The sequence below is a fragment of the Podarcis filfolensis genome, assembly GCF_964270895.1.
Source record: "Podarcis filfolensis genome assembly, chromosome: 8".
In the NCBI taxonomy this organism is placed as follows: domain Eukaryota; kingdom Metazoa; phylum Chordata; class Lepidosauria; order Squamata; family Lacertidae; genus Podarcis; species Podarcis filfolensis.
The window spans coordinates 43,940,222-43,964,933 of record NC_139611.1 but is presented as its reverse complement, the minus strand read 5'-3'; the positions used below and the strand labels follow the sequence as shown (position 1 = coordinate 43,964,933).

General features: G+C 43.6%; 3 protein-coding genes across 11 annotated transcripts in view; all 3 read left to right on the top strand.

Annotated features, from left to right (window-relative positions):
• The window catches only part of RANBP10 (RAN binding protein 10), a gene marked incomplete at its 5' end in the record, with an annotated part of 50,868 nt that extends 45,413 nt beyond the window's left edge, over positions 1-5,455 (top strand). For 2 of the 4 annotated variants that reach the window (XR_014551318.1, XR_014551319.1), the window contains 2 exons: positions 354-1,916; positions 2,424-5,455. Coding sequence is in view for 2 of the 4 variants with exons in the window: in XM_083626489.1 (XP_083482615.1) it covers positions 354-484 (131 nt within the window). Of the gene's footprint in view, positions 1-353 lie in introns of all 4 variants that reach the window. The other 2 variants (XM_083626489.1, XM_083626488.1) reach the window with 1 other exon arrangement.
• Positions 5,456-8,154: 2,699 nt separating this feature from the next.
• Positions 8,155-24,240, top strand: LOC310768443 (C-signal-like). 4 transcript variants are annotated; one of them, XM_083626554.1, is made up of 7 exons: positions 8,155-9,359; positions 18,313-18,558; positions 19,932-19,983; positions 22,060-22,247; positions 23,024-23,182; positions 23,508-23,612; positions 24,036-24,240. In XM_083626554.1, the coding sequence occupies exons 2-7, from the start codon at positions 18,352-18,354 to the stop codon at positions 24,150-24,152; spliced, it is 828 nt and encodes a 275-aa protein (XP_083482680.1). In that variant the 5' UTR covers positions 8,155-9,359; positions 18,313-18,351; the 3' UTR covers positions 24,153-24,240. The 4 variants fall into 4 exon arrangements, with proteins under 4 accessions (XP_083482680.1, XP_083482682.1, XP_083482681.1 ...); XM_083626556.1 differs by lacking the exon at positions 8,155-9,359 and having other exon boundaries at positions 17,968-18,558; positions 23,024-23,177; XM_083626555.1 differs by lacking the exon at positions 8,155-9,359 and having other exon boundaries at positions 17,975-18,558; positions 22,060-22,238.
• LOC310768442 (C-signal-like) lies at positions 9,399-15,900 on the top strand (the record flags this gene model as incomplete). Of its 3 annotated transcripts, none has more annotated exons than XM_083626551.1 (6): positions 9,399-9,605; positions 11,647-11,698; positions 13,469-13,647; positions 14,474-14,632; positions 15,163-15,267; positions 15,694-15,900. In XM_083626551.1, the coding sequence occupies 6 exons, from the start codon at positions 9,399-9,401 to the stop codon at positions 15,808-15,810; spliced, it is 819 nt and encodes a 272-aa protein (XP_083482677.1). In that variant the 3' UTR covers positions 15,811-15,900. The 3 variants fall into 3 exon arrangements, with proteins under 3 accessions (XP_083482677.1, XP_083482678.1, XP_083482676.1); XM_083626552.1 differs by having other exon boundaries at positions 13,469-13,656; positions 14,474-14,627; XM_083626550.1 differs by having other exon boundaries at positions 13,469-13,656.
• Positions 24,241-24,712: the final 472 nt, after the last annotated feature.

Below are 24,712 nucleotides of genomic sequence, written 5' to 3'. Positions count from 1 at the left end.
GGGCTGCAACATTGCTGAACTTGGGCCAGATTCATGTACTAAACTTTTGACTGTCATCAGGCTTCAGATGGATCTTTCCCTTCGTAGGGCTTGCATGCATTCCAGAGCCTGTGTCCCTCCAGATGTTGCTGGACTACAGCTCCTATCACTCCTGGCCACTGGCTGTGCTGGTTTGGAGCCCATTGACAACTGGAGGGACCCCCACTCCTCTTCTGTGTTTTTCAGTCCTCTGTGGGGAAGAGCCTTCTTCGAGCTTTGGGGTGGGGGTGGGGATGGAATAAAGTAGCTTTTATCAATGACATGCTCTTTGTGCATTGCCTCATTGTCACAATGCCCTCTTTCTCTTTCCGCAGAGTCTCAGAACCTGCCAAAGCAGCCCCCACTGCTGCTTGCCCTGGGCCAGGCCTCGGAGTGCTTGCGGCTGATGGCCCGCGTGGGCTTGGGCTCCTGCTCTTTCGCCAGAGTGGATGACTATTTGCACTAGCCACTGAGTGTGACAGAGTGACCCCTCCAGTGCTGCCACCATCACTTCCCCCTGCCTCGCATTTTCCCACTGCCCCCAAGGGCAAGCTGCCCAGCGGAAGGACACATTGCTGACTGAGGGGGAATCCTTGTGATGCCTTCATTTCTCACCTTGGAAACTGCTGGCAGGGCCTTCCCCCTGTCGTCATCACCACCACAGCCTGCTCTGCCCTGCAGCCATTGCAGCACTCAGTATTTTCACTGGTCATTCTGATGTAGCGCCTTTCCTACTTTAGGATTTTATTTTATTTTATTTTATTTTCTGACTGAGCCACCAGTATTTATATCTGGAGAGTTTGTGCTGAGCTGGTTTCTACTAATTTAGAGATAAAAGTGTATCTGTTGGTGATGGCCTGCTTTTATTTTCACGAGGGGAAACTGCTGGCACGCATGTCACCAGGGCAGTGTTGTTCTCTAGTGCTAGTCCCCTTAAAGGCAAGAGGCTTTGTGTTTTGACTGGAGACCAACCTGTGCCACCACATCTCTACTGCCTGAGCAGAAAGGCTCATTTGTCTCTTTTTTGCCATGTGATATTCAAGTTCAAGAACTGACAGGTGGCCATTGGAACTTCTGTAGAGAAAAGCTGAGAATGAGAACGAAAGGTGTGCAGTATTTTGCTCTCATCTTCTAGTAAAATGGCCTGATACTCTGAGACAGATGGAGACGGTCTTAGCCAAGCATACCCCATCCTCACCCTAAACATGGTTGAGAGCAGGAACAATGTCTTGCCTAAACACATCCAACATTATAACACAGGCAGCTGAGATGATGACCTCCAGATGTTGGACTCCAGTTCCCATCAGCCCCAGCTAACATGATCAGTGGTCAGGGATTATGGGATCTGTAGTCTTAACAACATCTGGAAAGCATCATCTTAACTACCCATGCATTAGAGGAAGGGATCCTAGGCCCAGTGCAGTTTGATTAGCACATTTAATCCAATATGGGCATTTAGGTGGCAGCTAGCATCAAACAAATGGGACTTGTCCCATAGAGATGTTGAAGGCAGAGTGACTTTACCTGTCTTTTAAATGGAATAGTGTCAGATGATGTGGAAACTGGGAGATATGTGTCACTCTAGCCTTTTCTATTTGAGCTAGAGACTCTCCTAGGGGTTTTCACTTGGACTGCTGTCTGCTTTTTTATACAGTTGCACGCCCCCTGTGTTTTGGGGTCATTCATAGTTGACAAGCTCCCAGTCCAGGTTTGGGGCTCAGGTAGATCAGATCACAACCTCCCTCATTACCTGTGGATCTTTGTTCGACGCTGAACTTGAAGTCCGTCAGATGCTTGAATGACAACTGATCAGCCACAAACGAAAATGTGAAATCGAGGACATAAGCCAATATTTAGTTTTTCCTTTTAAAAAAAGTGTACAGTTTTTATTCCAAGAAGTAGCCATTAAAAAAAAAAGGACAGACACTTCTAAACCAGGGTATTGCAGAAATCCTCACAAAAAGTTGCTAGGCATAATGGGTGAAAAACTCAGGTGCCAGCCTAATTTATATGAGGGTGTATATATGTATATCAAGAGAGGCACACTACTAAAAGCAATTTTGTCAGATTATAGTATGGATTATGCAGCTTCAGAATTGTTGGCTTGCTGGCATATTTCAACATCTTGTCTAGCTTTTAATATACATTTCTGATGGGAAAAGTGACTCCTATAAAATCAACAAGCGAGACATTTAGCTCAAGTGGTTTTTCAGTATTGCAGAAGGTTACAGGGAAAGTGCTAAATAAGAAGTGTGCTTCTTGAGATGAAGAACAGTGGTCACATTTAGAACAGGCATAGGCAAACTCCGGCCCTGCAGATGTTTGGGAATACAATTCCCATCATCCCTAGCTAACAGGACCAGGGATGATGGGAATTGTAGTCCCAAACATCTGGAGGGCCGGAGTTTGCCTATGCCTGCATTAGAAAGAAGCTGACAGTTTAGTTTGGGGCTTGCAGGTATAACGGTGAATAACACACGTGTGTGCAGTAGACTTGGAACATACAGAATGAGCATCACATTCAAGAATGTGACCTGTACCTGTAATGGGAATGATCCTGCACAATGCTCATCAGTTGTAGACCACCTCTATTTTCATGTGTTTGTGTGTAAAGTAGTGGTGGTGGAAGTAAACACACAGTTTTCATCCCTTGTTCTGCTGGGCTGACTATTACTGAGAGACTACAGAAACACTTTAAAATTAAAGAGATGGCTGTGGAAGACACAGTTCCAAATTCAATCCCCCCTGTCCCTGCACTGATAGTGTTACATAACTGGCTATGATTGCTCTCTTGCACAGATTAGATCAAAGCAAAATATCATCCTGACTGCATTGAATAAAGGAAAGCATTATCCTTTTTTGCCAGCTGCCATCAATAACTGGTCAACATGATACTCAAATGTGTAGTGTTGTTTTAACAATTCTATCCTGTCTTAGATCATTTTAAAGAGTGCTCAGTGCTAGCTTACACATCAATAAGCAAATCCTGTTTAAAACACTGATTTTAAAATCCATCCCTAATTGTGTCCTGGTGTGAAAACTGACATCTTCATATCTCCAATCTCATTTTCTGCACCAGCAACCTATCAATTGGCTGCTATTGCTGTATGTAGCTCTTAGGATTTAATTTTTAAATTTTACCTATTTTGGACGAGTCTTTAGCCAGCGATTCCCTGCCTCCATAACATTCCTTTTTACAGAGTTGCTTTGAATATTTTCTCAGAAACAAGTTACCCACACTTATGGTGGGTAACATGCTTTTGATCTAAAGCAATCTGCTTTGATAATGTATGAAAGCTTGAAATCCTGTAGACATTGGAGGTACTCTGTGTCACACTTGAAGAAGACTTTCAGTACCAGCCAGCTCAGCTCAAGAGTTTCCTTGTGGTACAACTGTTGTTTAGACCCAGAAACTCCTGGAGTGTGTAGCCAAAGTATGGCTGTTGGTATCAAAGCCTATAGCAATTATTCTTAAATTAACAGTGTAAATGTACTTTAGAGGTTAAAATTAATTCAATCAAAAACACTATGGAACTTGTGAAACAAAATCTTCCCAGATGTGTTCATATTCATATTGATGAAATAGTATTCTCTTTTCACAGCAGCTAACTATGAATACTCCACTTTGGATACAAAATACTCATTTTTTTAGTAGGTGGTCATCAGAGCCATTATGATCAAGAGCAACAAGAAATAACATGCATAGGTGATATCTGGCCTATGGGGTGAAATTGCAGAATTTACAACAACCTCCCCTTCTAGGACATTTGCCATATAGATGGAATAGAGATTGAAAGTCTCTAGTTGTGGTGTCTAGAATCCAACAGCGTCACTGCTGATTGCTCTTCAATCTGGCAGTAAAATAGTCTCTCTAGTCTACAGCTGTTTTAAACAATTCTTTGAAATACCATGCTGAAGAATGCTGATCCATCACTTGATAAAAAAGCACACTCTCTTGTCTATGTAGTCTCCCCATACTCTAGAAATTCTTAACACTGTACAAATGAGAATTTCCGCAGATAAGGAGTGTTATATCTGATCTCATATTAGGAGCAGGAGATATAAGACAAGTGGAGATATGGTTCTATAAAAGGAGGGTCACAGATTAGCCACCCCGTCCTAGAATGTAAATGCAGTACACTCATTACTTCTTCCTCTACCCCCAAACAGTTCCTTTTGTGCAAAAGAGTGATTTTGCTTTTAGATTAACATCTTATTTTTGGACAACCTATCTGCCTTGCAGGATGAGATTACCAGACCATAGACCTGAGCTAGAGCTTTGGTTCTGTAGGCCTTTTGTAACATGGCAGGTGGCACTAGAGGTTCAATAAGGTACATGTTTCTGATGCTTCCCTAAATTAATCATTTTAACCACAGGCAGGGTAGCATGCCTCCCAGCAGCACCCAAACATCCATCCTTTCATCAAGCCCAAGCTGCTCTTACTCATCTTCCATATATACTTTGTAACTTACTTGAGGAGTTCTTTGTTCTAAATTAGTGGCAGGTTTCAAGCACCGGGCTCACCAGTTGGTGATCTGTTGGCCAAAACTGGTCTCCTGGATGCTAGTTGCCAAACCTGTTTTTTAAATAAGGGGGGAAATGGAGCAAAAGGGGTGATGTGGAAATTGTTGTTGACATGCCACTGGGCATTAGAGCCATGTGCACCACACTTCCCTTCAAGCAAAATTAGTTGCTGACTAGGACTCTCCTACAACCAAATAGGTTTTTTATGGTGGGGCCACACTGCTTGGGGAAGTACTCTGAAGCATATTGAAAAGAAAAGATCGACATTTACTACAAAGAAACATTATTTAAGGTTTAAAACTATGGGTTGGTGGTTGTTTTTTGCATTTTTAATTTTGGGGTGTCTGTGTTCTCATCTTAAATCGGCTGACAGCAACGTGAGGTGTGTGACTGGATTGCATCTTGGATGTCAAGCTAGGACAAAAACAAAACAAAACCCTACTCAGTGAAGTGCTTATTTTAATTCAGTTATCTCCCACCCTACCCCTGCCTTTTCCAGTTGTTCAAAACTCAGGTACCAGCTCTAGCATGGAATGTCAGGACACTTTTTTGTTAACTTTTTTATAGCATCATCAACTGTACAAAACAAAAAAAACCCAATCACCAAATAAAACAGGCTGAGCAGAACCTCAGCTCCACCAGGCTTCAATCATCACTTGGAGTTCTTTCTCTTCATTGAGGTCATTGACTCAGTGGACATCCTACCAAGCTGTGCACATTGGTTCAGTCTCTGCTTAGTATTTGTGAGTTCAGTTATCCAACGCTAGCATGAAACCCTTCCGAGGGGAGGAAATTTTAACTGAAGAAAAAGAATATGGGGGGGGGGTGTACTGGAAATATGGTTTTAAAAAAAACCCACATTCTGTTGTATTTTGACAGAATTATTTTTATTAAAATATACATCCATGTGCACCTGCCAGTGTCCTGTGTCACTCTCCTATGCTCCATTCTGGTACTGTTTGTGTATGTTGTCTGCTTGGGGAAGGGCCATAGCTCAGTGAAAGGGCACATGCTTTCTATGTACAGGTAGAAGGTCCCAGATGCAGGCTCCAGGTATCATTGCAAAGCACTCCTATTGGAAATTCTGGAGAGTCACAGCTGGTCAGCATAGACAGTACTGATCTAGATGGTGAATCAGTTGTCTGACATGATACGATACAGCTTCCTTTATGTGTGTTTGCGCGTGTGCACACATTTGCATTTGTGCCCATACTCCGTGCGCCACAACATTAGTTTGTACATTGTTGTGCAGGATTGTAAATATTAAAAAGCACACTTCATTGTGTGCTTCCCCACACCTTAAATATTTACAGTAGGCCACTGTGATCTTGTATATACATCATTATGAAATTGGGTGAAGACAAGCTTTAGGTAGGCAATACCTACAAGAATGAATAACATTTCATAGATTAGAGCAGGGGTTGCTCACAAGCGCATGTTCATCCACAGAGGCTTTCCCTTATGCCCACAGGGTCCGCTTCCCCCTGCTGAAATTAGGCTTGAAAGAAGCATTGGGTTGTAGTTAATAACCTAGGTTGTGGTAAGTGCTTGTTTGCAGTGTGTGTGTGGTGCCCAATACACAGCTTCTCTATTCTCAAATGTGCCCACAAACCCAAAATGTTTGGCGATCCCTGGATTGGAAATGTAGGCTTTATCCAGGTAAGCTCATGCCGTGAAGGATTCCCGTTAGACAAAGGAAGATTAGAACTTGCACACATTGACTATCAAGAGTCTTAAGTCTTTGGGTGACGTCTATTGCCAAATCAGGTGAATCTTAAATGTTTACCATAATTTTTTAATGCAAAGAGCGAAGTTGACATTCACTGGTAAATCTCAAAGCCTTCTCCATACCTTCATTAAATATCTATAGTCCTATTTTCATTTACTGTTGAAGAACACTCTGGCATATTTGACTATGTCACACAAAACTCCCATTGCTCTCAAGCGTCTAAGAACAAGCAGCAAAGAAGAATTTGTTCCATGGTGTCTTGAGTTTTCACTAGAATTTGCTGAAATTAAGAAGTCCCACCCATTTTAATAAGCAGGTTGTTAGTTTGGCAAAGGATGGCAAATGTGCTGTGTAAGAATTAAGGTCCACATCTTCTTACTATTTAATTAAAATGTAAGAGATCACACTGCTGTTTGCCTGGCTGCCAACAGCGCTCCAAATTACATTTATTAAAGAAAACTACTCTTCATCTATATAGCCTTCATTGCTCAAAGGTCACAATGAAGTGGGGAGACATAAAATAAACTTTTGAAAAGCATGAAGGTAGAACGTATCTGTACAATACTAACAACTTAATATGCTGATTATGTTGTATACTTACCTGCTCCTCATGTCTAGAAGAAGTGAGACGTTCCAGAGGCAATAGAGCCGAACTGTTTCCTGTGGATGAGAACACATGAGGGACTTGAAATGCTGGCTTTAGGCATAAACGGTGCTTTTTCTGGGGGGATGCAGAGGTACGCATACCCCTAAACATTTTGTGAATCTTTCAATGTGGGTAGGAAAATGAGAGTACCCCTAAACATTTTTTAAGAAAAAAAACACTGTATATAAATATATGAACAAAACTGACTCCTGCAAGGTAATAGGTAACAACCTGAGCAGCCCCCAAGGCTGCATCTCTCAGTTCTAGTCCATTTTTGTGTAAAATATATCAGCTATATCTGTAACACCTCCTTACAAGTGCAGCATTCTACTGTGGTAAGTATATACAGTGGTACCTTGGGTTAAGAACTTAATTCGTTCCGGAGGTCCGTTCTTAACCTGAAACTGTTCTTAACCTGAAGCACCACTTTAGCTAATGGGGCCTCCAGCTGCCGCCGCGCCGCCGGAGCACAATTTCTGTTCTCATTCTGAAGCAAAGTTCTTAACCCGAGGTACTATTTCTGGGTTAGCGGAGTCTGTAACCTGAAGCGTATGTAACCTGAAGCGTATGTAACCCGAGGTACCACTGAACAGTCTTTCAATTCAAACTGGGTACATTACACCAGTACATCAAGTAATATGGTTTTACCCTGAGGCAGTTTAATTTCATAGCATATGCCAGTATTGCAGAAAATGGAACAACCCCTCCCACAGCATTTGGCTCAATGTAGTTAATCTACATTTAAATTTAAACATAAAATTATTATCTTCATTTTTAAACCACACACCCCACGTTCATCAATATGCAAACAATATATTGTTTTATTGGTAACATTAGAGGTAAAATGACTTATTACTCATACTTAATCTAAGCACAACCCAAGGGCACCTGATTAGGCATCTAGCTATGCAATGTTATCTGTTAATTCCGCTCTATCCTGTTTTTCGCTTTGTTTTTATTTACACCAACTCACGAACCATAAACTTTCAAATTGACCACTAATAATGAACCACAGGTCACAGATATTACTGCAAATTTATTGTGCTTTCTGTGATATACAGATGACATGAGGAGACCTGGTCTATTTATTTGTAGCATTTACTATTCCTTATTATTAAGGCGTAGTTCATCTGGAAGTGCCCACACGCTCTCAACAGACTTCTTACTTCAGGAGTAGTTGTTCTCCCTCTCCTGCTGGGGTGTGGTAGCTGCCACCCTAACTAGTACAGCAACTAGGAGCATCTCCCTTACCTGTTTTCTAAATTTTCTAACATCATCATCATCATTTTTTATTTATACAACGCCCTCCCCAGCCAAGACCAGGCTCAGGGCGGCTAACACCGAATATAAATACAGTAAAAACATTAACAACAACAAACCAAACAAACAGTTGATTAAAATATAAGTTAGAATGCAGCTTAAAATGCAGCTTAAAATGCAGCCTTGTTTTAGTGGTAGCCTTGAAATCACCTGCCAGACCAGTTTAAATGACCTTTATTAGTAGTTTTCACTTACCTTATTCCAATCTTGTGGACTTTAAAAAAACCACCAAACCCTAATTAACACTATGAACAACCCATAAGTGCAGTAACAGGTTGTTACATCATACCATATATAAAGCAAACGAACAATAAATAGTAAGAGAAAGAAGTGATGACACATCAATATAAATCAAGACCTCCATATTTCATGAGCTAGTGTGGATGGTGAATGTTGAGCATCTAAATCCAAAGCATAGGAAATAAAATCCCACCAGATCCCATAAAATCCTCCTGGATCCTCCAACCCACTGGAAACACTGAATTTATGTGCAATTTCCCCCCACAATGACTTCCGCAAGTTCTTACGCCACACAGCCAAATGCAGATCTTTCAAGGTTTGCCTTTGCTAGGCTATTGAAACCCTAGCTGCAGCTAACATGCATGTCAAAAGCTTTTTACAGTGAAAAGCTTTCATCTTCTAAGCGTTTGAAAATAGTGTTTTCATTTTACAGATGTAAAGGAAGCTAAGGAGTAGGTACAAAAGCATATCAGGGGATGTGGCCTGAACATAACTTTCCCCCTCATCTTCCTCTGAGCTGTGACCACCCTCAAACTCATTGTAAATCTGAATTGTCTTCTTCTCTGGAAGTGTCAGGCTGGGGAGGCGATCGCCACCATTTCTCCTTTGCCCAGTCCCTGACATTGGGTTAGTTTTTATATGCTGGTTAATATATTCCCTAGTGACATGGTATGCTTTTTTAATCATTTTTTCACATTCTTTCACTAATGAACTTGGGGTACATAGTTATTTGTTTCACCCTCTTTTTTAAATCTTCATAAAAATCTTTCATAGCAATTTTTCCATTGCTAATGATGTTATTAAAATGCAGAAGTGGCCAATGAGCTAGTCAGCAAATGAGGTGTTGCGTCCAACATAAGCTTATCTGAAGATCAAAGGAGGTGCCTAGTTCCCATAAAAGCATCTCAGGTGACGAACCGATGCTCTTTGAGGCAAGCGTTACAAGCATGGAAGCCAAAGCCTGCAGCTCTAAGGGGATGGCGATAGAGTTCCCTGTTCAGAGTGTTCTGGTGACAGGATCCAATTCGGGAATTGGCCTGGGTCTGGTGAAGCAGTTTCTGAAGCTGCCAACTCCACCTCAGTGGGTCTTTGCTACTACCCTAGACATGGATGGACCAAAAAGCAAGGTGAGGACCAGGAATGTAGCATAAGAGAGTAGTGATGTTACTATGTTGTAATAATGTAATGTCAGCTTTCTGTGCTGGATGGGGTTGATGGGAGTTGTAGTCCGAAACATCTGGAGGGCACCCGGTTGGAGAGAATGCTGTTGCACTCATGACCTGCTTGCAGGCTTCCCATTGCCATCTGGTTGTGAGATCAAGAGGCAGGACTGAGTGGGCCTTTGGTCTGAAAGTCCTTATCTTTGGTTTTTTTCTTTAAAAAGCAAGGTTTTGATTTAAGCTTAACTATAGATGCTAAACTAATTGTTTTCAGGTTTTTGTAATTGCCAGTGCTCCCCAACTGCACCATGAGCCCTGTGGGGAAGAGAGATAAGGCCAACCCAAATGTGCCCCTTTGTTTGCCCTCCCTTCCAGTTACCCTTTCTCTGCCAGAAATAGATCAGTATCTATTTCTACCAGGCTGCCAAACACTCCCTTGTGCCTCCTCAATAACATTTCTTAGTAGTGTAGGCTGGGTGTAATCATAGAGACCTTAAGGTATGGTTACCAGACGTCCCCATTTCCTGGGGACAGTCCCCAGATTTACAAATCTGTCCCTGGACAAAATGTGTCCCCAGAATGTCCCTGGATTTCATTTAATGTCCCCGGATTTATATTTTAAATGTTGTAGATTTATTAGTAGGGAATGAATGTTGCGTGAATGGTTCAACGGCACAAGACACAACATATGGGGACTACCGGCGAGGCAAAATGGCGGGTGCCACAGCAGCGAGCAGCTCCTGAAGCCAGCCAGAGCCTACTGCCCTACCAGGCTGGCTCCGGGCTGCTGAGACTGCCACTGCCGCTGCCACCTCCACTGCCAAGAGGAAACGAGGGATGCCCGGCACGTCAACTGGGGAAACCAATGACACACACACACCCCCGGTGACCCAAATCAAGCCGGGAGCGAGAGCACCTGGCCGACTGCCCATCGGTGCTCCGGGGCCAGGAAAACCCCGGAGACCATGCAGGGAGAAGGAGGAGAGGAGAAGGAGAAGGAAGAAAAAGAGGAAGGAGAAAAAAGAGGGGAGCCCTGACCTTGCTGCGCTGCTGCCGCTGCTGAGGAAGACAGGTAGGAGAGCACCGGGAGGGCAAGGACACGTGGCCAAGCCCAGGCTCGACCTGATCATACTCCACAGTGGCTAGCGCTCCAAGAGAGCAGCCCGGGGTGCAGAGGAAGGCCACGTGACAGAGGAGACCACAGAAGAGAATATTTTTTAATACCTTTTTTTAAAAAAAATATCTTTCACCCCCTCTTTAAAAAAAAAAGTTTCCCCAGATTCTTTGAAAAAAATCTGGTAACCTTACCTTAAGGACTTGTGAGCCAGGATTAAAGTTTTAATAAAATGATTAAAAAGTCATTCTTAGGAAAAAGGTTCTATCTTATGAATGGTTACATTCAAACAAAGCCATCCCCAAAGGAGCTAATAGAGAAATTAAAATAAGGCCAATGCATCCTACTATCCTTTAAATAAAACAGTGTCCTAACAGCTGAAGTATTACACTGAAATTTATGTTGATCCTCCAGTTTCCCTTCAGTACATTCCCCTGTGGGCAACTTTCTGGGGGCCGTGGGGGGGGGGTCAGAAGCGAAAGTGGGCCAGGCAACAGATATGGCTGCTGCCCTTGTATAATAGGCTACATTCCACGGATGCAAAAGTCTACATGCACCTCTCTCCATCCTCCATCAGAACAAGTAAAAGGTACTGTTACAGTACAAGGGCATATTTCAGCCAGGCAAAAGTATTGAGGAGGGAGGAGGAGAATGAGGACTTTCAGACTCCTTACCACTTTTCCTTGCACCAGGTTTTCTGTCCATCTCTGATAGTGTGCTCACCCTATTAATATTGGAGAGGAGGATGTTATCCTGGCAAGGGTTTGCTCTGAGTGAGATTCCTAAGTCTGTTACTCTGCTAAGCATTTTCAGGAATCAGCTCTAAGGCTCTGGGTCTCTCTTGCTGCCTAGTTCCAGTTTAATCAAGGAGGTAAAACATTTCTTTTTTGACAGGAAATAAAGGAGTTGGCATGCCAGCATCAGAATCTGGTGGTGCTGCAGCTGGGTAAGTCTCACGTTCCAAGTGTGGGATGAATAGACATTCCCAGCACCAGTGGAAACCAGTACAATCCACAAAGCAGTAACTGGAAAACAAGATGATTTGCTCCCCTGTTACAGAATATCAGTGATATTGTCCCCACAACTTCAATGAAGCTTTGAAATGAGATGCACCTATATGTAGTCTCTGTCCATAACAGATGTGTGGGGAAGGTTTGGCCCACCATATGTTGCAGAACTACAACTCTCATCATCCTTGGCCATTGACCATGTTTTCTGGGACTGATGAGAGTTGTAGTTCAGCAACAATTGGAGAGCCATAAAGGAACTTTCCAAAATGGCTTACCAAAGACATGGGCTAACGCTGTCTCTTATGGGTACTCTACCTTTATGTATAGAAGCAATATGACACAGAAAGACAAGGCTTCCAGAACAGGTACCACAACCCCTTGTATGTTACCATAGTCCACAGAATAAAGTTCAGGCACCTCCCCACTGACGCACAACCACTGATGTACGCATCATTTTTGGCACCTCAAGGGGCAGGGAGGGGGCAGAACAGGGCAGAAGGGGGGGCAGAATAGGTCAGAGGCAGAACAGGGTGGACTTGCACAAGTGCTGCTGCAAAACCCATACATACGTGGGGATTCCCCTGTACAGTGGTACCTCGGGTTCAACACGCTTCAGGTTACATACGCTTCAGGTTACAGACTCCGCTAACCCAGAAATATTACCTCAGGTTAAGAACTTCGCTTCAGGATGAGCACAGAAATCACACGCCTGTGGCGCAGCAGCAGCGGGAGGCCCCGTTAGCTAAAGTGGTACCTCAGGTTAAGAACAGTTTCAGTTTAAGAATGGGCCTCTGGAACGAATTAAGTACTTAACCTGAGGTACTACTGTACTTGGGACTCACAGTGGCCTTGTTTAGGGCTCAGCTTTACCTTCAATGTGTCTAATTGTCCCAAATATTTTATAAAAAGTAAAGAATAAAACATTGGAAGTGAAACTGCACGGATCATTCAGAGTAATTATGTTAGTGTAAGGTTACCAGATCTTTTTCAATGAATCCGGGGACACTTTTCAACTTCAATAGGAATGATAGGATTTTGTCAGGGGACTGATTGTAAATCTGGGGACTGGCCCCGGAAACAGGGACGTCTGGTAACCTTATGTTAGTGTTGAAGTCAATTAGTTATGAACCGGCTGGGTGTAGGTGTTGATTAGCAAGCATGCAAAGCAGCCTAAGCAGGTTTCTTCTATACGTACCTTTGGCTGAATGTCTGCTTGCTACTGTATATGCAAGGCCTGAACTGAGAGAGACAAACTATCCCTACAGCTTTCTCCCTAAATTACACACAGTAAAGTGTTGCCAAACTTTTCTCTCTGAATTCCACCTACATTAGTTAAGTACTTTGACCTTACAATTGCCTTGCCTTGAGCTCATTTTCTGACGGAGTGATATGAATGTGGTGCAAACATTTTTAAAAGCCAGGCCCTCACTGTGCTCCCTGTAAAAACACACACACCTCCATGATTCAGAGAAACACTTGTTCTTCCTCCTCAAGTGGACTGTGGTAGCTGCTACGCTAACAAAAAGAGCTGGCAGGCCAAGGTGACAAATAAGTGAACCGAAAAGCACCTCTCATCCTTGAATGGACTTAATCTGTAAGATCCCCCCAAGCCACCTGCCTTGGTAGTTTTCAAAGGGCCTTTTATTAGTCCCTTGGGCATCCCCACACCATCCAGTTCTTAAGGGCCTAGAAATGTCATTCTGCAGATGTCACTGACCTCCAGAGCATCAAGGCAGCTGTGGAGCAAGTGCAAAGGTGTGTGGGAGAATGTGGATTGAACCTCCTGATGAACAATGCTGGTGTTATTTCTGGAAACGACCTGGAGAAAGAAAATGCAAAGGACATGGCAGATGTATATGCCGTCAATACTATTGGGCCACTTCAGGTGAGCCAGGTAAGTTTTTGCTTTTCATGGGGCTTGCAAAACCCTTTACTCACTACCTATTGCCCTGGTAATAACTGTGATGTTCTGGCCCTTTGGGAGAATTAAACAAAAGCAACAAACTGGGTAGGAGAAAAGCAGTATTTGTTTGAGCAATTAATTTTCATGAGCACTTTAAAAAAGAATTGCAAACTGATATGGAAATTCAGAGAATTGAACTTAAGGTAGGAATAATGATAAACCAACACTGATAGTTCCACCAGTTGCTGAACATCAGTCTGGCATAAAAATAGGAATGCTTTCTACCTTTCCTTCCCCAGAAGTTTAATGGGGCTGCTCTCATGAACATGCAGACAATTTTTTTTAATAGAATGGATCAATATGGCTACTTTCTGGAAAGCAGATGACATTACTGCCTTTCCTATCAGTGTGCTGTGCACACACATAGTAAAAGAGAGAGATTGCAGAAGTTGTGGGAGAAGGACAACTTTAAAATGCCAAGAAGTGAACTAGAAGGAAGAAACATGGGTGAGACCTTAGAATAGAGCAGCTTCAGGACCTGTTGGGGGCTGCATAAAATGAGGCCAGGGCACAGGTTGCCCAGCTGTGTGTTCAAACAATTCTAAATGTATGCTAAGTCATACAGGACTTTTTGTGCAAAAGCTTATAGAAAGTATTTTTGGATCAGAAATCCTAATTCTGCTACAAGCATTGTTTATATATACCTTCAACGTTATACAGTGCATCCAGTGCTTTCCTCCAGTATCACTGCCCTAAGATAGCTGCATTCATTGACTTAACAACAGCCATGACCTCTATTCTCTTTTAGGCATTTCTCCCCCTGCTGAAGATGGCAGCTCAGAGATATCCCCAGGAAGGGCTGAGCTGCTGCAAGGCAGCCATTATCAATACCTCCAGTGCTGCAGGCTCCATGGAAGTTATGCTGTTATGGGAAATAAAGATGAATATTGCCTATCGCTGCAGTAAGGTACCTTATGTGAAATCCATGTGCAACTGTCTGCTCCCTCCCCTGCTGCGACTATCTTTCCAAATGATAGCTGTATGTGCGCATCTGGGCAATAAGAGCGTATTGCGCACAGATAAATGTTGAGAGACAAACTTCTGTTGTGATGATGTTGCATTTTCTAAAACTGTGGATGGCATTAAGGGAAGATACCAGGATTTTTTCTACAAATAAATAGCATGTGTACAGTCCTTTTCTTCTTGCAGAACTTAGAACAAACATCTAAAGCTAGATATCAGTTAGCAAAATGATGCAGCCAACAAGCATGGGGAACACTCACAAATGCCTGTCAAAAATGTTGTTCAAGAGTGGTGTCCATGATAGATAACTTCCAAGTTGCTAGTTTTTGTGCCAGGAATGCTCAATGATGTCCAGTTTCTCTTACAAAACTCTCTGCCTCCAAATCCTTTCTAGCCACCTTGCTATCCATATTAAGCAGCTTCCCCACAGTTCAATGCACCCTCTGCTCATGGTTTGTTTTTTCTCCCTCGTAGGCTGCTTTAAACATGCTCACCAAATGCCAGTCACTCACGTATCCAGCTTATGGGATTCTGTGTGTTTGCATCCATCCTGGCTGGGTAAAAACTCAAGGCATGCAAGTAAGTGCTCACGGCTTTTGGTAATCATGGAAAAGGTGGGCAGCCCTATAGGATGATATTTCTTTAAACAAATTGCTTGACATTTTTAGTTGGATGGTGGTGCCTGAGTAGCTCCAGTGCCACATCCTTCACTGCTTGGAGGTATTAAAAGCACAAGAAAAAGGCAATGAAGGCAGCATCTATGAGTTGGTGCTTCTAATAATATCCAAAATTGCTCCTGGAAAAGCAAGCATGGTCCTCTGAGGCCTTGCAGTGAACTGCTATCCTTTGGCATGTTATGACCACTTGGTTGTCTTTCATAAAGCAATGTTTAATGTGCAGACTGAAATCTTATAACCAAGACATCTAACATCATCTAGGCCTTCTGCTGTTTGATGCTCAAGAACGACTTAAGAAATCCTTCACTTACAATATTTTTCTTCACAGGAGGCGGACCTGACTGTAGAAGAGAGTACACGAGGAATAATTAATGTTCTCTCCACACTTTCTGAGGTGGATAATGGTACCTTTGTGGACTGGGAAGGACGCAGAGTGCCCTGGTGAGGGATTTGTTTCACGATGCCAGGGGGTTTACCACTCTAGGATTCTGCCTAGAGAGCATCCAATAAACCACCCGGGATTCAAGGAAAAATGTTTTTGACTCTTTTCTTCCTTCAGAAGGTTCCATTGAAGATTAGTTGTCATGCAGAATTGTTTTTAAGGACTAGCCATGGATTGAAAGGTCTTTCAGTCTGAGGGTCACATTCCCTCACGAGCCCCCTTATGGGGGCTGGATGCCAATGCCAGGTGGGTGTGGGTGGCACTGATGAGACAAAGCCAAAAGTGGGCACGGCAAGGTTGTGAATATTACCTTTCCATGGAACAGGATGGGGAATTTGTGTCCTCCGGGTGTTGTTGGACTGCATCTCCCATCAGCCCAAGCCAGCATGGCCAATGATCAGAATGATGAAAACTGTAGTTCAACAACATCTGGAGGGCCACAGATTCCCCATCTCTGGTACAGAAGGCTACATACAAAAGCCAGAGGTATTTAGTGCGTGCAACTCACTGTTGTAGGAGCAGGGGGTTGGTTTGGATTATGTGTTTGGGTCCCCTCCAAAGTCCGTGGTTCTTTATCTGGATGATGGGAGTCTGTAGTAGGAGCTGAAGTGCCTGAACCAGTTTCTTTGTAAAAGGTCAAGCTGATCCTGCTCTGCATCCTTTTATATGCCTAAAGACTTGAGCAAGTATGGGCGTGTTGTCATAGAAAAAGGAGCTAGTACTGTCTCTACAAGGAAGGGTAGCCAGATCTCACACACGTGGCTAGATTCATCATCCTGGAGACAAGAGAACAGTAGGTCAGAGGCTGGCCTTTGTCTTGTCTGCAGCTGGGAAGACACAGAGGCTTGACTTCCTCTCAGTGCTGAAACCAAACCTTTGGGGGATCTCCCTAGGGACCTAATGGAGGAGCAAGATCTGATGTAGCAGTGATGCTGTGAGCCCTTCATCTTGTGCTCTGGTTGTGTATATGTGCATACCCTCCAACATTTATCGGATGAAAATAGAGATTCCATACTACCACTACTACTACTACTACTAATTAGTTATACCCTGCCCATCTGACCTGGTTTCTCCAGCCACTCTGGGCGGCTTCCAACATATATAAAAACATAATAAAACACTAAACATTAAAAAAATACTTCCCTACACAGGGCTGTCTTCTAGTTGTTGTCTTCTAAAGGTTGTACTGTATAGTTACCTATCTCCTTGGCTTGGGGGTTGCATAACTCCATACTCTCCCATCATTTCTCTGATGAAAATAGGGATAGCTAAGGAAAGGAGGGACATTCTGGTCCAGGATCAAATCAGAAACAACAATGGCTTCTGTAAATCTGGGACTGTCCCTGGAAAATAGGGACACTCAGAGGGTTTGTATGTGTAAATAAAACCATTGTCAAAAAGATACCACATTCTTCAGTGATACTATTCCAAAGAAACTGGGCCCAAGGGAAGCAATAGCACCCATGACCCAGGTGTGCCGGGTTCGCTGGGCCCAGTCTAGGGCCCAATGGAGCCTGCCCAGCTGCGTAATATTGAGGGCCCAATCCCCTCACAGGGATTTTTGTGTGTGCCTGGGTACCCATGACCCCACAAGGATGGCGCACCTGCCATGAAGTCTCTCACTGGTCTGAGATTGGGATTCACGTAACACACACTTCCTCTGTCCAAGCAATGGGGACCTATCATCACTGCTCAAGGACATGTTACAGCCATGCAAAAGCTCTTGAGGAGGTTGTGAAGAAGAGTTAGAGAAGGGTGTGGTCAGAGAGAGTATTGAGGGCCTCTTCTGCCCAGCGACGGAGCATGTGCCCATGCTGCCCTGGGTGGGTGCATGGGGTGTGCCCGAGGAGGGCGGAGCGCGAAGGGTGCCTTCGAAGGGAAGGGAGCCAGTGTGGTGTAGTGGTTAAGAGCGGTAGACTCGTAATCTGGGGAACCGGGTTTGCTTCCCCACTGCTCCACATGCAGCTGCTGGGTGACCTTGGGCTAGTCAAACTTCTTTGAAGTCTCTCAGCCTCACTCACCTCACAGAGTGTTTGTTGTGGGGGAGGAAGGGAAAGGAGAATGTTAGCCGCTTTGAGACTCCTTCAGGTAGTGATAAAGTGGGATATCAAATCCAAACCCCTCCTCCTCCTCCTCCTCTTCTTCTTCCTATGCCACTGCTTATGCCATTCCCTCTCTGGTTAGTTTTTATATCCTGGTTATCATATTCCCTAGTGACACGGTATGCTTTTTTAGTACTTTTTCACTAATGAACTCAGGGTACATAGTGATTTGCTTCACCCCGTTTTTAAATTTTCCTAACAACCCTGCAAAGCCAAACAGGCTGAGAGATTGACTGAAGATTTTAATTTGGAACTGTCTGTCCTCTATACCATAATGCCATAATGCTTCTTCGTTTTTCCATTGCTAATGATGTTGTTGTTGTTAAAAAACAGAGATGGCCAACGAGCTAGTCAGCAAATGAGGTGTAGCATCCAGCATGAGATTAACTGAAGATTAAAGGAGGTGCCTACTTCCCATAAAAGCATCTCATGTGACGACCCGATGCTCTTTGAGGCAAGCGTTACAAGCATGGAAGCCAAAGGCTGCAGCTCCAAGGGGATGGTGACAGATTTCCCTGTTCAGAGTGTTCTGGTGACAGGATCCAATTCGGGAATTGGCCTGGGTCTGGTGAAGCAGTTTCTGAGGCTGCCAACTCCACCTCAGTGGGTCTTTACTACTACCCTAGACATGGATGGACCAAAAAGCAAGGTGAGGACCAGGAATGTAGCATAAGAGAGTAGTGATGTTACTACGTTTTAAGAATGTAATGTCAGCTTTGTGGGCTGGATGGGGTTGATGGGAGTTGTAGTCCAAAACATCTGGAGGGCACTCGGTTGGAGAGAATGCTGTTGGGCCATTGGTTTCACCAGCAGCTGCCCTGCTCTGGTGTGACTGTTTTCAGTGGCTCATCTGACTTGCCCACTGCCTGCCTTGTCCGCTGCGCTCAACACTGGTGTGATGGGCCAGCAGCTCTCACAAGGCTGCCAAAAAGCTGTAGTTCACAGTGCTGTCTCTTAGCGGCCAGTTGAGCTGCGATATGATAATAGTCTTAGAAAATTACAGCATAGATTAATGGGGAGGGACATAAAAGAAGATCTCTATCACTCTAATTCCACCTGTAGACTGGTTTGTCCAGCAATTATCATTTTGCTGAATTAAGTTTCAACACCTTTTTAAGCCGTTTACCAGGAGAGGAGACTATTGGCTGTCAGGAAATAAATTAATCCCTTAAACCCCAAGTCAACTCCATGCAGGATTTTTATCTCTTTTAACAGTCTAGTTCCTTCAAAGTAACTTTGTAATAATGTTCAACTTACCCTTAGCTCTTCCACAGTTTCCCTTCAGTACATTCCCCTGTGGGCAACTTTCTGGGAGCCACATGCCAGTGGTGTAGGGGGCCAGAAGCCAAAGTGGGCCGAGCAACAGACATGGCTGCTGTCCTTGTATAATAGGCTACGTGCCACTGATGCAAAAGTCACTAGTTTCTACATACACCTTTCTCTCCATCCTCCATCCGAACAAGTAAAAGGCACTGTTACAGTACAAGGACATATTCTAGCCAGGCAGAAGCATTTTTTTAGTGTATAGAGCAATGCCAATGAGGGTATGACATGGTGAGAAAGAGGCTGTGGTCTTGGGAGAATTACAAAGGGGGAGGTGGGGAGAGCTTTCAGACTGCTAACCACTTTTCCATGTACAAGGTTTTCTGTTCATAACATACTCACCTATTAACAGTGCTTTTTTTCTAAAAAAATATTTAGGGGTACTCTCATTTTGACTCCAGAAAATCATCATTTTATAGTTCAGATTGGGAAAAATAAATACAGTAAATGGACAAAAGTAAAAAGGTTCACAAAATGTTTAGAGGTATGTGTACCCCTGCATCCCCCCCCCCGAAAAAGAACTGCCTATTAATATTGAAGAGGAAAGTGTTCTCCTTGCAAGGCACTGTTCTATGTGAGATTCCTGAGTTTCTATTAGACTCTACTAAGCATTTTCAGCATCCAGCTCTAAGGCTCAGGGTCTCTCCTGCTGCCTAGTTCCAGTTTAATCAAGGAGGTAAAACATTTCTTTTTTGACAGGAAATAAAGGAGTTGGCATGCCAGCATCAGAATCTAGTGGTGCTGCAGCTGGGTAAGTCTCACGTTCCAAGTGCAGGATGAATAGACATTCCCAGCACCAGTGCAAACCAGTACAGTCCACAAAGCAGTAACTGGAAAAAGGACGGTTCACAGCGAATCAAGGGCTTAAGCAACAAAGCCTCTCTTCTGAGGTGGTAACAGGCCCGCCATATATTGCTGAACTACAACTCCCATCAACCTTGCCCATTGACCATGCTTGCTGGGGCTGATTAGATTTGTAGCTCAGTAATATTTGGAGAGTCAAAGGCTCCCCATACCTGCCATAAAGGAACTTTCCAAAATGGCCTACCAAAGTCATACCCTCATGCTATTTCTTATGGGTACTCTACTTTCTGTGTCTGTGAATTCTTACAGAGGCAATATGACACACAGAGGCAAGGCTTCCATAACAGGTACCATACATAGCCTGTGGTATGTTACCATAGTCCAAAGAATAAAGTACGGTACTTGGGATTCACAATAGCCTTGTTTTGGGCTCAGCCTTACCTTTTGTGTGTCTGATTGTCCCAAAGATTTCTTAAATCTTGGAAGAGGAACTGCAGGGATCTTTCAGTGTGCATATGCAAGGCCTGAACTAAGAGAGACAAGATATCTCTGCTGCTTTCTCCCTAAATTACACACAGTTTTTTGTTCAGTTTGCTCAGTAACGTGTTGTCAGGACTTTTCTCCACCTACAATAGTTAAGTATTTTGGCCTTACAATCGCCTTGCTTTGAGCTTGTTTTTTGATGGAGTGATATTAATGTGATACACGTATTTTTAAAAGCCAGCTTCCAGTCAGTCCAGTGCATGCTCACTGCATGCACAACTCAGAAAGACACACAGAGCTCCATGATTCAGTGAAGCACTTGTTCTTCCTCCTCAAGTGGGCTGTGGTAGCTGCTGTTGTTGTTTAGTCGTTTAGTCGTGTCCGACTCTTCGTGACCCCATGGACCAGAGTACGCCAGGCACTCCTGTCTTCCACTGCCTCCTGCAGTTTGGTCAAACTCATGCTGGTAGCTTCGAGAACACTATCCAACCATCTCGTCCTCTGTCGTCCCCTTCTCCTTGTGCCCTCCATCTTTCCCAACATGAGGGTCTTTTCCCAGGGAGTCTTCTCTTCTCATGAGGTGGCCAAAGCATTGGAGCCTTAGCTTCAGAATCTGTCCTTCCAGTGAGCACTCAGGGCTGATTTCCTTCAGAATGGATAGGTTTGATCTTCTTGCAGTCCATGGGACTCTCAAGAGTCTCCTCCAGCACCATAATTCAAAAGCATCAATTCTTCGGCGATCAGCCTTCTTTATGGTCCAGCTCTTACTTCCATACATCACTACTGGGAAAACCATAGCTTTAACTATACGGACCTTTGTTGGAAAGGTGATGTCTCTGCTTTTTAAGATGCTGCTTTTTAAGATGGTTTGTCATTGCTTTTCTCTCAAGAAGCAGGCGTCTTTTAATTTCGTGACTGCTGTCACCATCTGCAGTGATCATGGAGCCCAACAAAGTAAAATCTCTCACTGCCTCCATTTCTTCTCCTTCTATTTGCCAGGAGGTGATGGGACCAGTGGCCATGATCTTCGGTTTTTTTGATGTTGAGCTTCAGACCATATTTTGCGCTTTCCTCTTTCACCCTCATTAAAAGGTTCTTTTTTTAAAAAAAGGTTCTTTAATTCCTCCTCACTTTATGCCATCAAGGTTGTGTCATCTGCATATCTGAGGTTGTTGATATTTCTTCCAGCAATCTTAATTCCAGTTTGGGATTCATCCAGCCCAGCCTTTCGCACAATGAATTATGCATATAAGTTAAATAAGCAGGGAGACAATATACAGCCTTGTCGTACTCCTTTCCCAATTTTGAACCAATCAGTTGTTCCATATCCCGTTCTAACTGTAGCTTCTTGTCCCACACAAACAAAAAGATCTGACAGGCCAAGGGACAAATAAGTGGACCGAAAAGCACCTCTCGTCCTTGTAATCTGTAAGATCCCCCCAAGCCACCTGCCTCGGTAGTTTTAAAAGGGCCTTTTATTAGTCCCTTGGGCATCCCCACACCACCCAGTTCTTAAAGGCCTAGAAATGTCATTCTGCAGATGTCACTGACCTCCAGAGTATCAAGGCAGCTGTGGAGCAAGTGCAAAGGTGTGTTGGAGAATGTGGATTGAACCTCCTGATGAACAATGCTGGTATTACTTCTGGAAATGACCTGGAGGAAGAAAATGCAAAGGACATGGCAGATGTATACGCCGTCAATACTATTGGGCCACTTCAGGTGAGCCAGGTAAGTTTTTGCTTTTCATGGGGCTGCAAAACCCTTTACTCACTACCTATTGCCCTGCTAATAACTGTGATGTTCTGGCCCTTTGGGAGAATTAAACAAAAGCAATAAACTGGGTAGGAGAAAAGCAGTATTTGTTTGAGCAATTAATTTTCATGAGGATTTTAAGAAAATAATTGCAAACTGATATGGAAATTCAGAAAATTGAACTTAAGGTAGGAAAAATGATAAACCAACCTTGATAGATCCACCAGTTGCTGAACATCAGTCTGGCATAAAAATAGGAATGCTTTCTACCTTTCCTTCCCCAGAGGTTTAATGGGGCTGCTCTCATGAACATGCAATTTTTTTTAATAGAATGGATCAATATGGCTACTTTCTGGAAAAACAGATGACATTAATGCCTTTCCTATTTTAGTGTGCTATGTACACACATAGTAAAAGAGAGAAGTTGCAGAAGTTGTGGGAGAAGGAGAACTTTAAAATGCCAAGAAGCGAACTAGAAGGAAGAAACATGGGTGAGACCTTAGAATAGAGCAGCTTCAGGACCTGTTGGGGGCTGCATAAAATAAGGCCAGGGCACAGGTTGCCCAGCTGTATGTTTAAACCATTCTTAATGTATACTAAGTCTTATGGGATCCTTGTGCAAAAGCTACAAGCATTGTTTATATATACCTTCAACTTTATACAGTGCATCCAGTGCTTTCCTCCGGTATCACTGCCCTAAGATAGCTGCATTCATTGACCTAACAACAGCCATGATCTCTATTCTCTTTTAGGCATTTCTGCCCCTGCTGAAGACGGCAGCTCAGAGATATCCCCAGGAAGGGTTGAGCTGTTGCAAGGCAGCCATTATCAATACATCCAGTGCTGCAGGCTCCATGGAAGTTATGCTGTTATGGGAAAGAAAGATGACTGTGGCCTATCGCTGCAGTAAGGTACCTCATCTGAAATCCATGTGCAACTGTCTGCTCCCTCCCCTGCCCTGCTGCGACTATCTTTCCAAATGATAGCTGTATGTGTGCATCTGGGCAATAATCATGCATTGCCCACAGATATATGTTGAGAGACAAACTTCTGTTGTGAGGATGTTGCATTTTCTAAAACAGTAAATGGCATTAATGGAAGATACCAGGAAGTTTTCTATAAATAAATAGCATGTGTAGTCTTTTTCTTCTTGCAGAACTTAGAACAACATTTAAAGCTACAAAACAGTTAGCAAAATGCACCCTCTGCTCATGGTTTGTTTTTTCTCCCTCGTAGGCTGCTTTAAACATGCTCACCAAATGCCAGTCACTCACGTATCCAGCTTATGGGATTCTGTGTGTTTGCATCCATCCTGGCTGGGTAAAAACTCAACCCAATCCGGTAAGTGCTCACGGCTTTTGGTAATCATGGAAAAGGTGGGTAGCCCTATAGGATATTTCTTTTAACAAATTGCTTGACATTTTTAGTTGGATGGTGGTGCCTGAGCATCTCCAGTGCCCCATCCTTCACTGCTTAGAGGTATTAAAAGCCGAAGAAAAAGGCAATGAAGGCAGCATCTATGAGTTGGTGCTTCTAATAATATCCAAAATTGCTCCTGGAAAAGCAAGCATGGTCCTCTGAGGCCTTGCAGTGAACTGCTATCCTTTGGCATGTTATGACCACTTGGTTGTCTTTCATAAAGCAATGTTTAATGTGCAGACTGAAATCTTATAACCAAGACATCTAACATCATCTAGGCCTTCTGCTGTTTGATGCTCAAGAACGACTTAAGAAATCCTTCACTTACAATATTTTTCTTCACAGGAGGCGGACCTGACTGTAGAAGAGAGTACACGAGGAATAATTAATGTTCTCTCCACACTTTCTGAGGTGGATAACGGTACCTTTGTGGACTGGGAAGGACGCAGAGTGCCCTGGTGAGGGATTTGTTTCACGATGCCAGGGGGTTTACCACTCTAGGATTCTGCCTAGAGAGCATCCAATAAACCACCTGGGATTCAAGGAAAAATGTTTTTGACTCTTTTCTTCCTTCAGAAGGTTCCATTGAAGACCAGTTTTCATGCAGAATTGTTTTTAAGGACTAGCCATGGATTGAAAGATCTTTCAGTCTGAGGGTCACATTCCCTCACGAGCCCCCTTATGGGGGCTGGATGCCAATGCCAGGTGGGTGTGGGTGGCACTGGTGAGACAAAGCCAAAAGTGGGCACAGCAAGGTTGTGAATATTACCTTTCCATGGAACAGGATGGGGAATTTGTGTCCTCCGGGTGTTGTTGGACTGCATCTCCCATCAGCCCAAGCCAGCATGGCCAATGGTCAGAATGATGAAAACTGTAGTTCAACAACATCTGGAGGGCCACAGATTCCCCATCTCTGGTACAGAAGGCTACATACAAAAGCCAGATGTATTTAGTGCGTGCAACTCACTGTTGTAGGAGCAGGGGGTTGGTTTGGATTATGTGTTTGGGTCGCCTCCAAAGTC

What these genes read in the sequence shown, in the direction of transcription:
- LOC310768443 (XM_083626554.1), top strand. Translation starts at nt 18,352, where the DNA reads ATGCTCTTTGAGGCAAGCGTTACAAGCATGGAAGCCAAAGGCTGCAGC. An exon ending in GGCCACTTCAGGTGAGCCAG is followed by an intron (nt 22,248 to 23,023) that starts GTAAGTTTTTGC and finishes ATTCTCTTTTAG; the next exon opens with GCATTTCTGCCCCTGCTGAA. An exon ending in TAAAAACTCAACCCAATCCG is followed by an intron (nt 23,613 to 24,035) that starts GTAAGTGCTCAC and finishes TTTTCTTCACAG; the next exon opens with GAGGCGGACCTGACTGTAGA.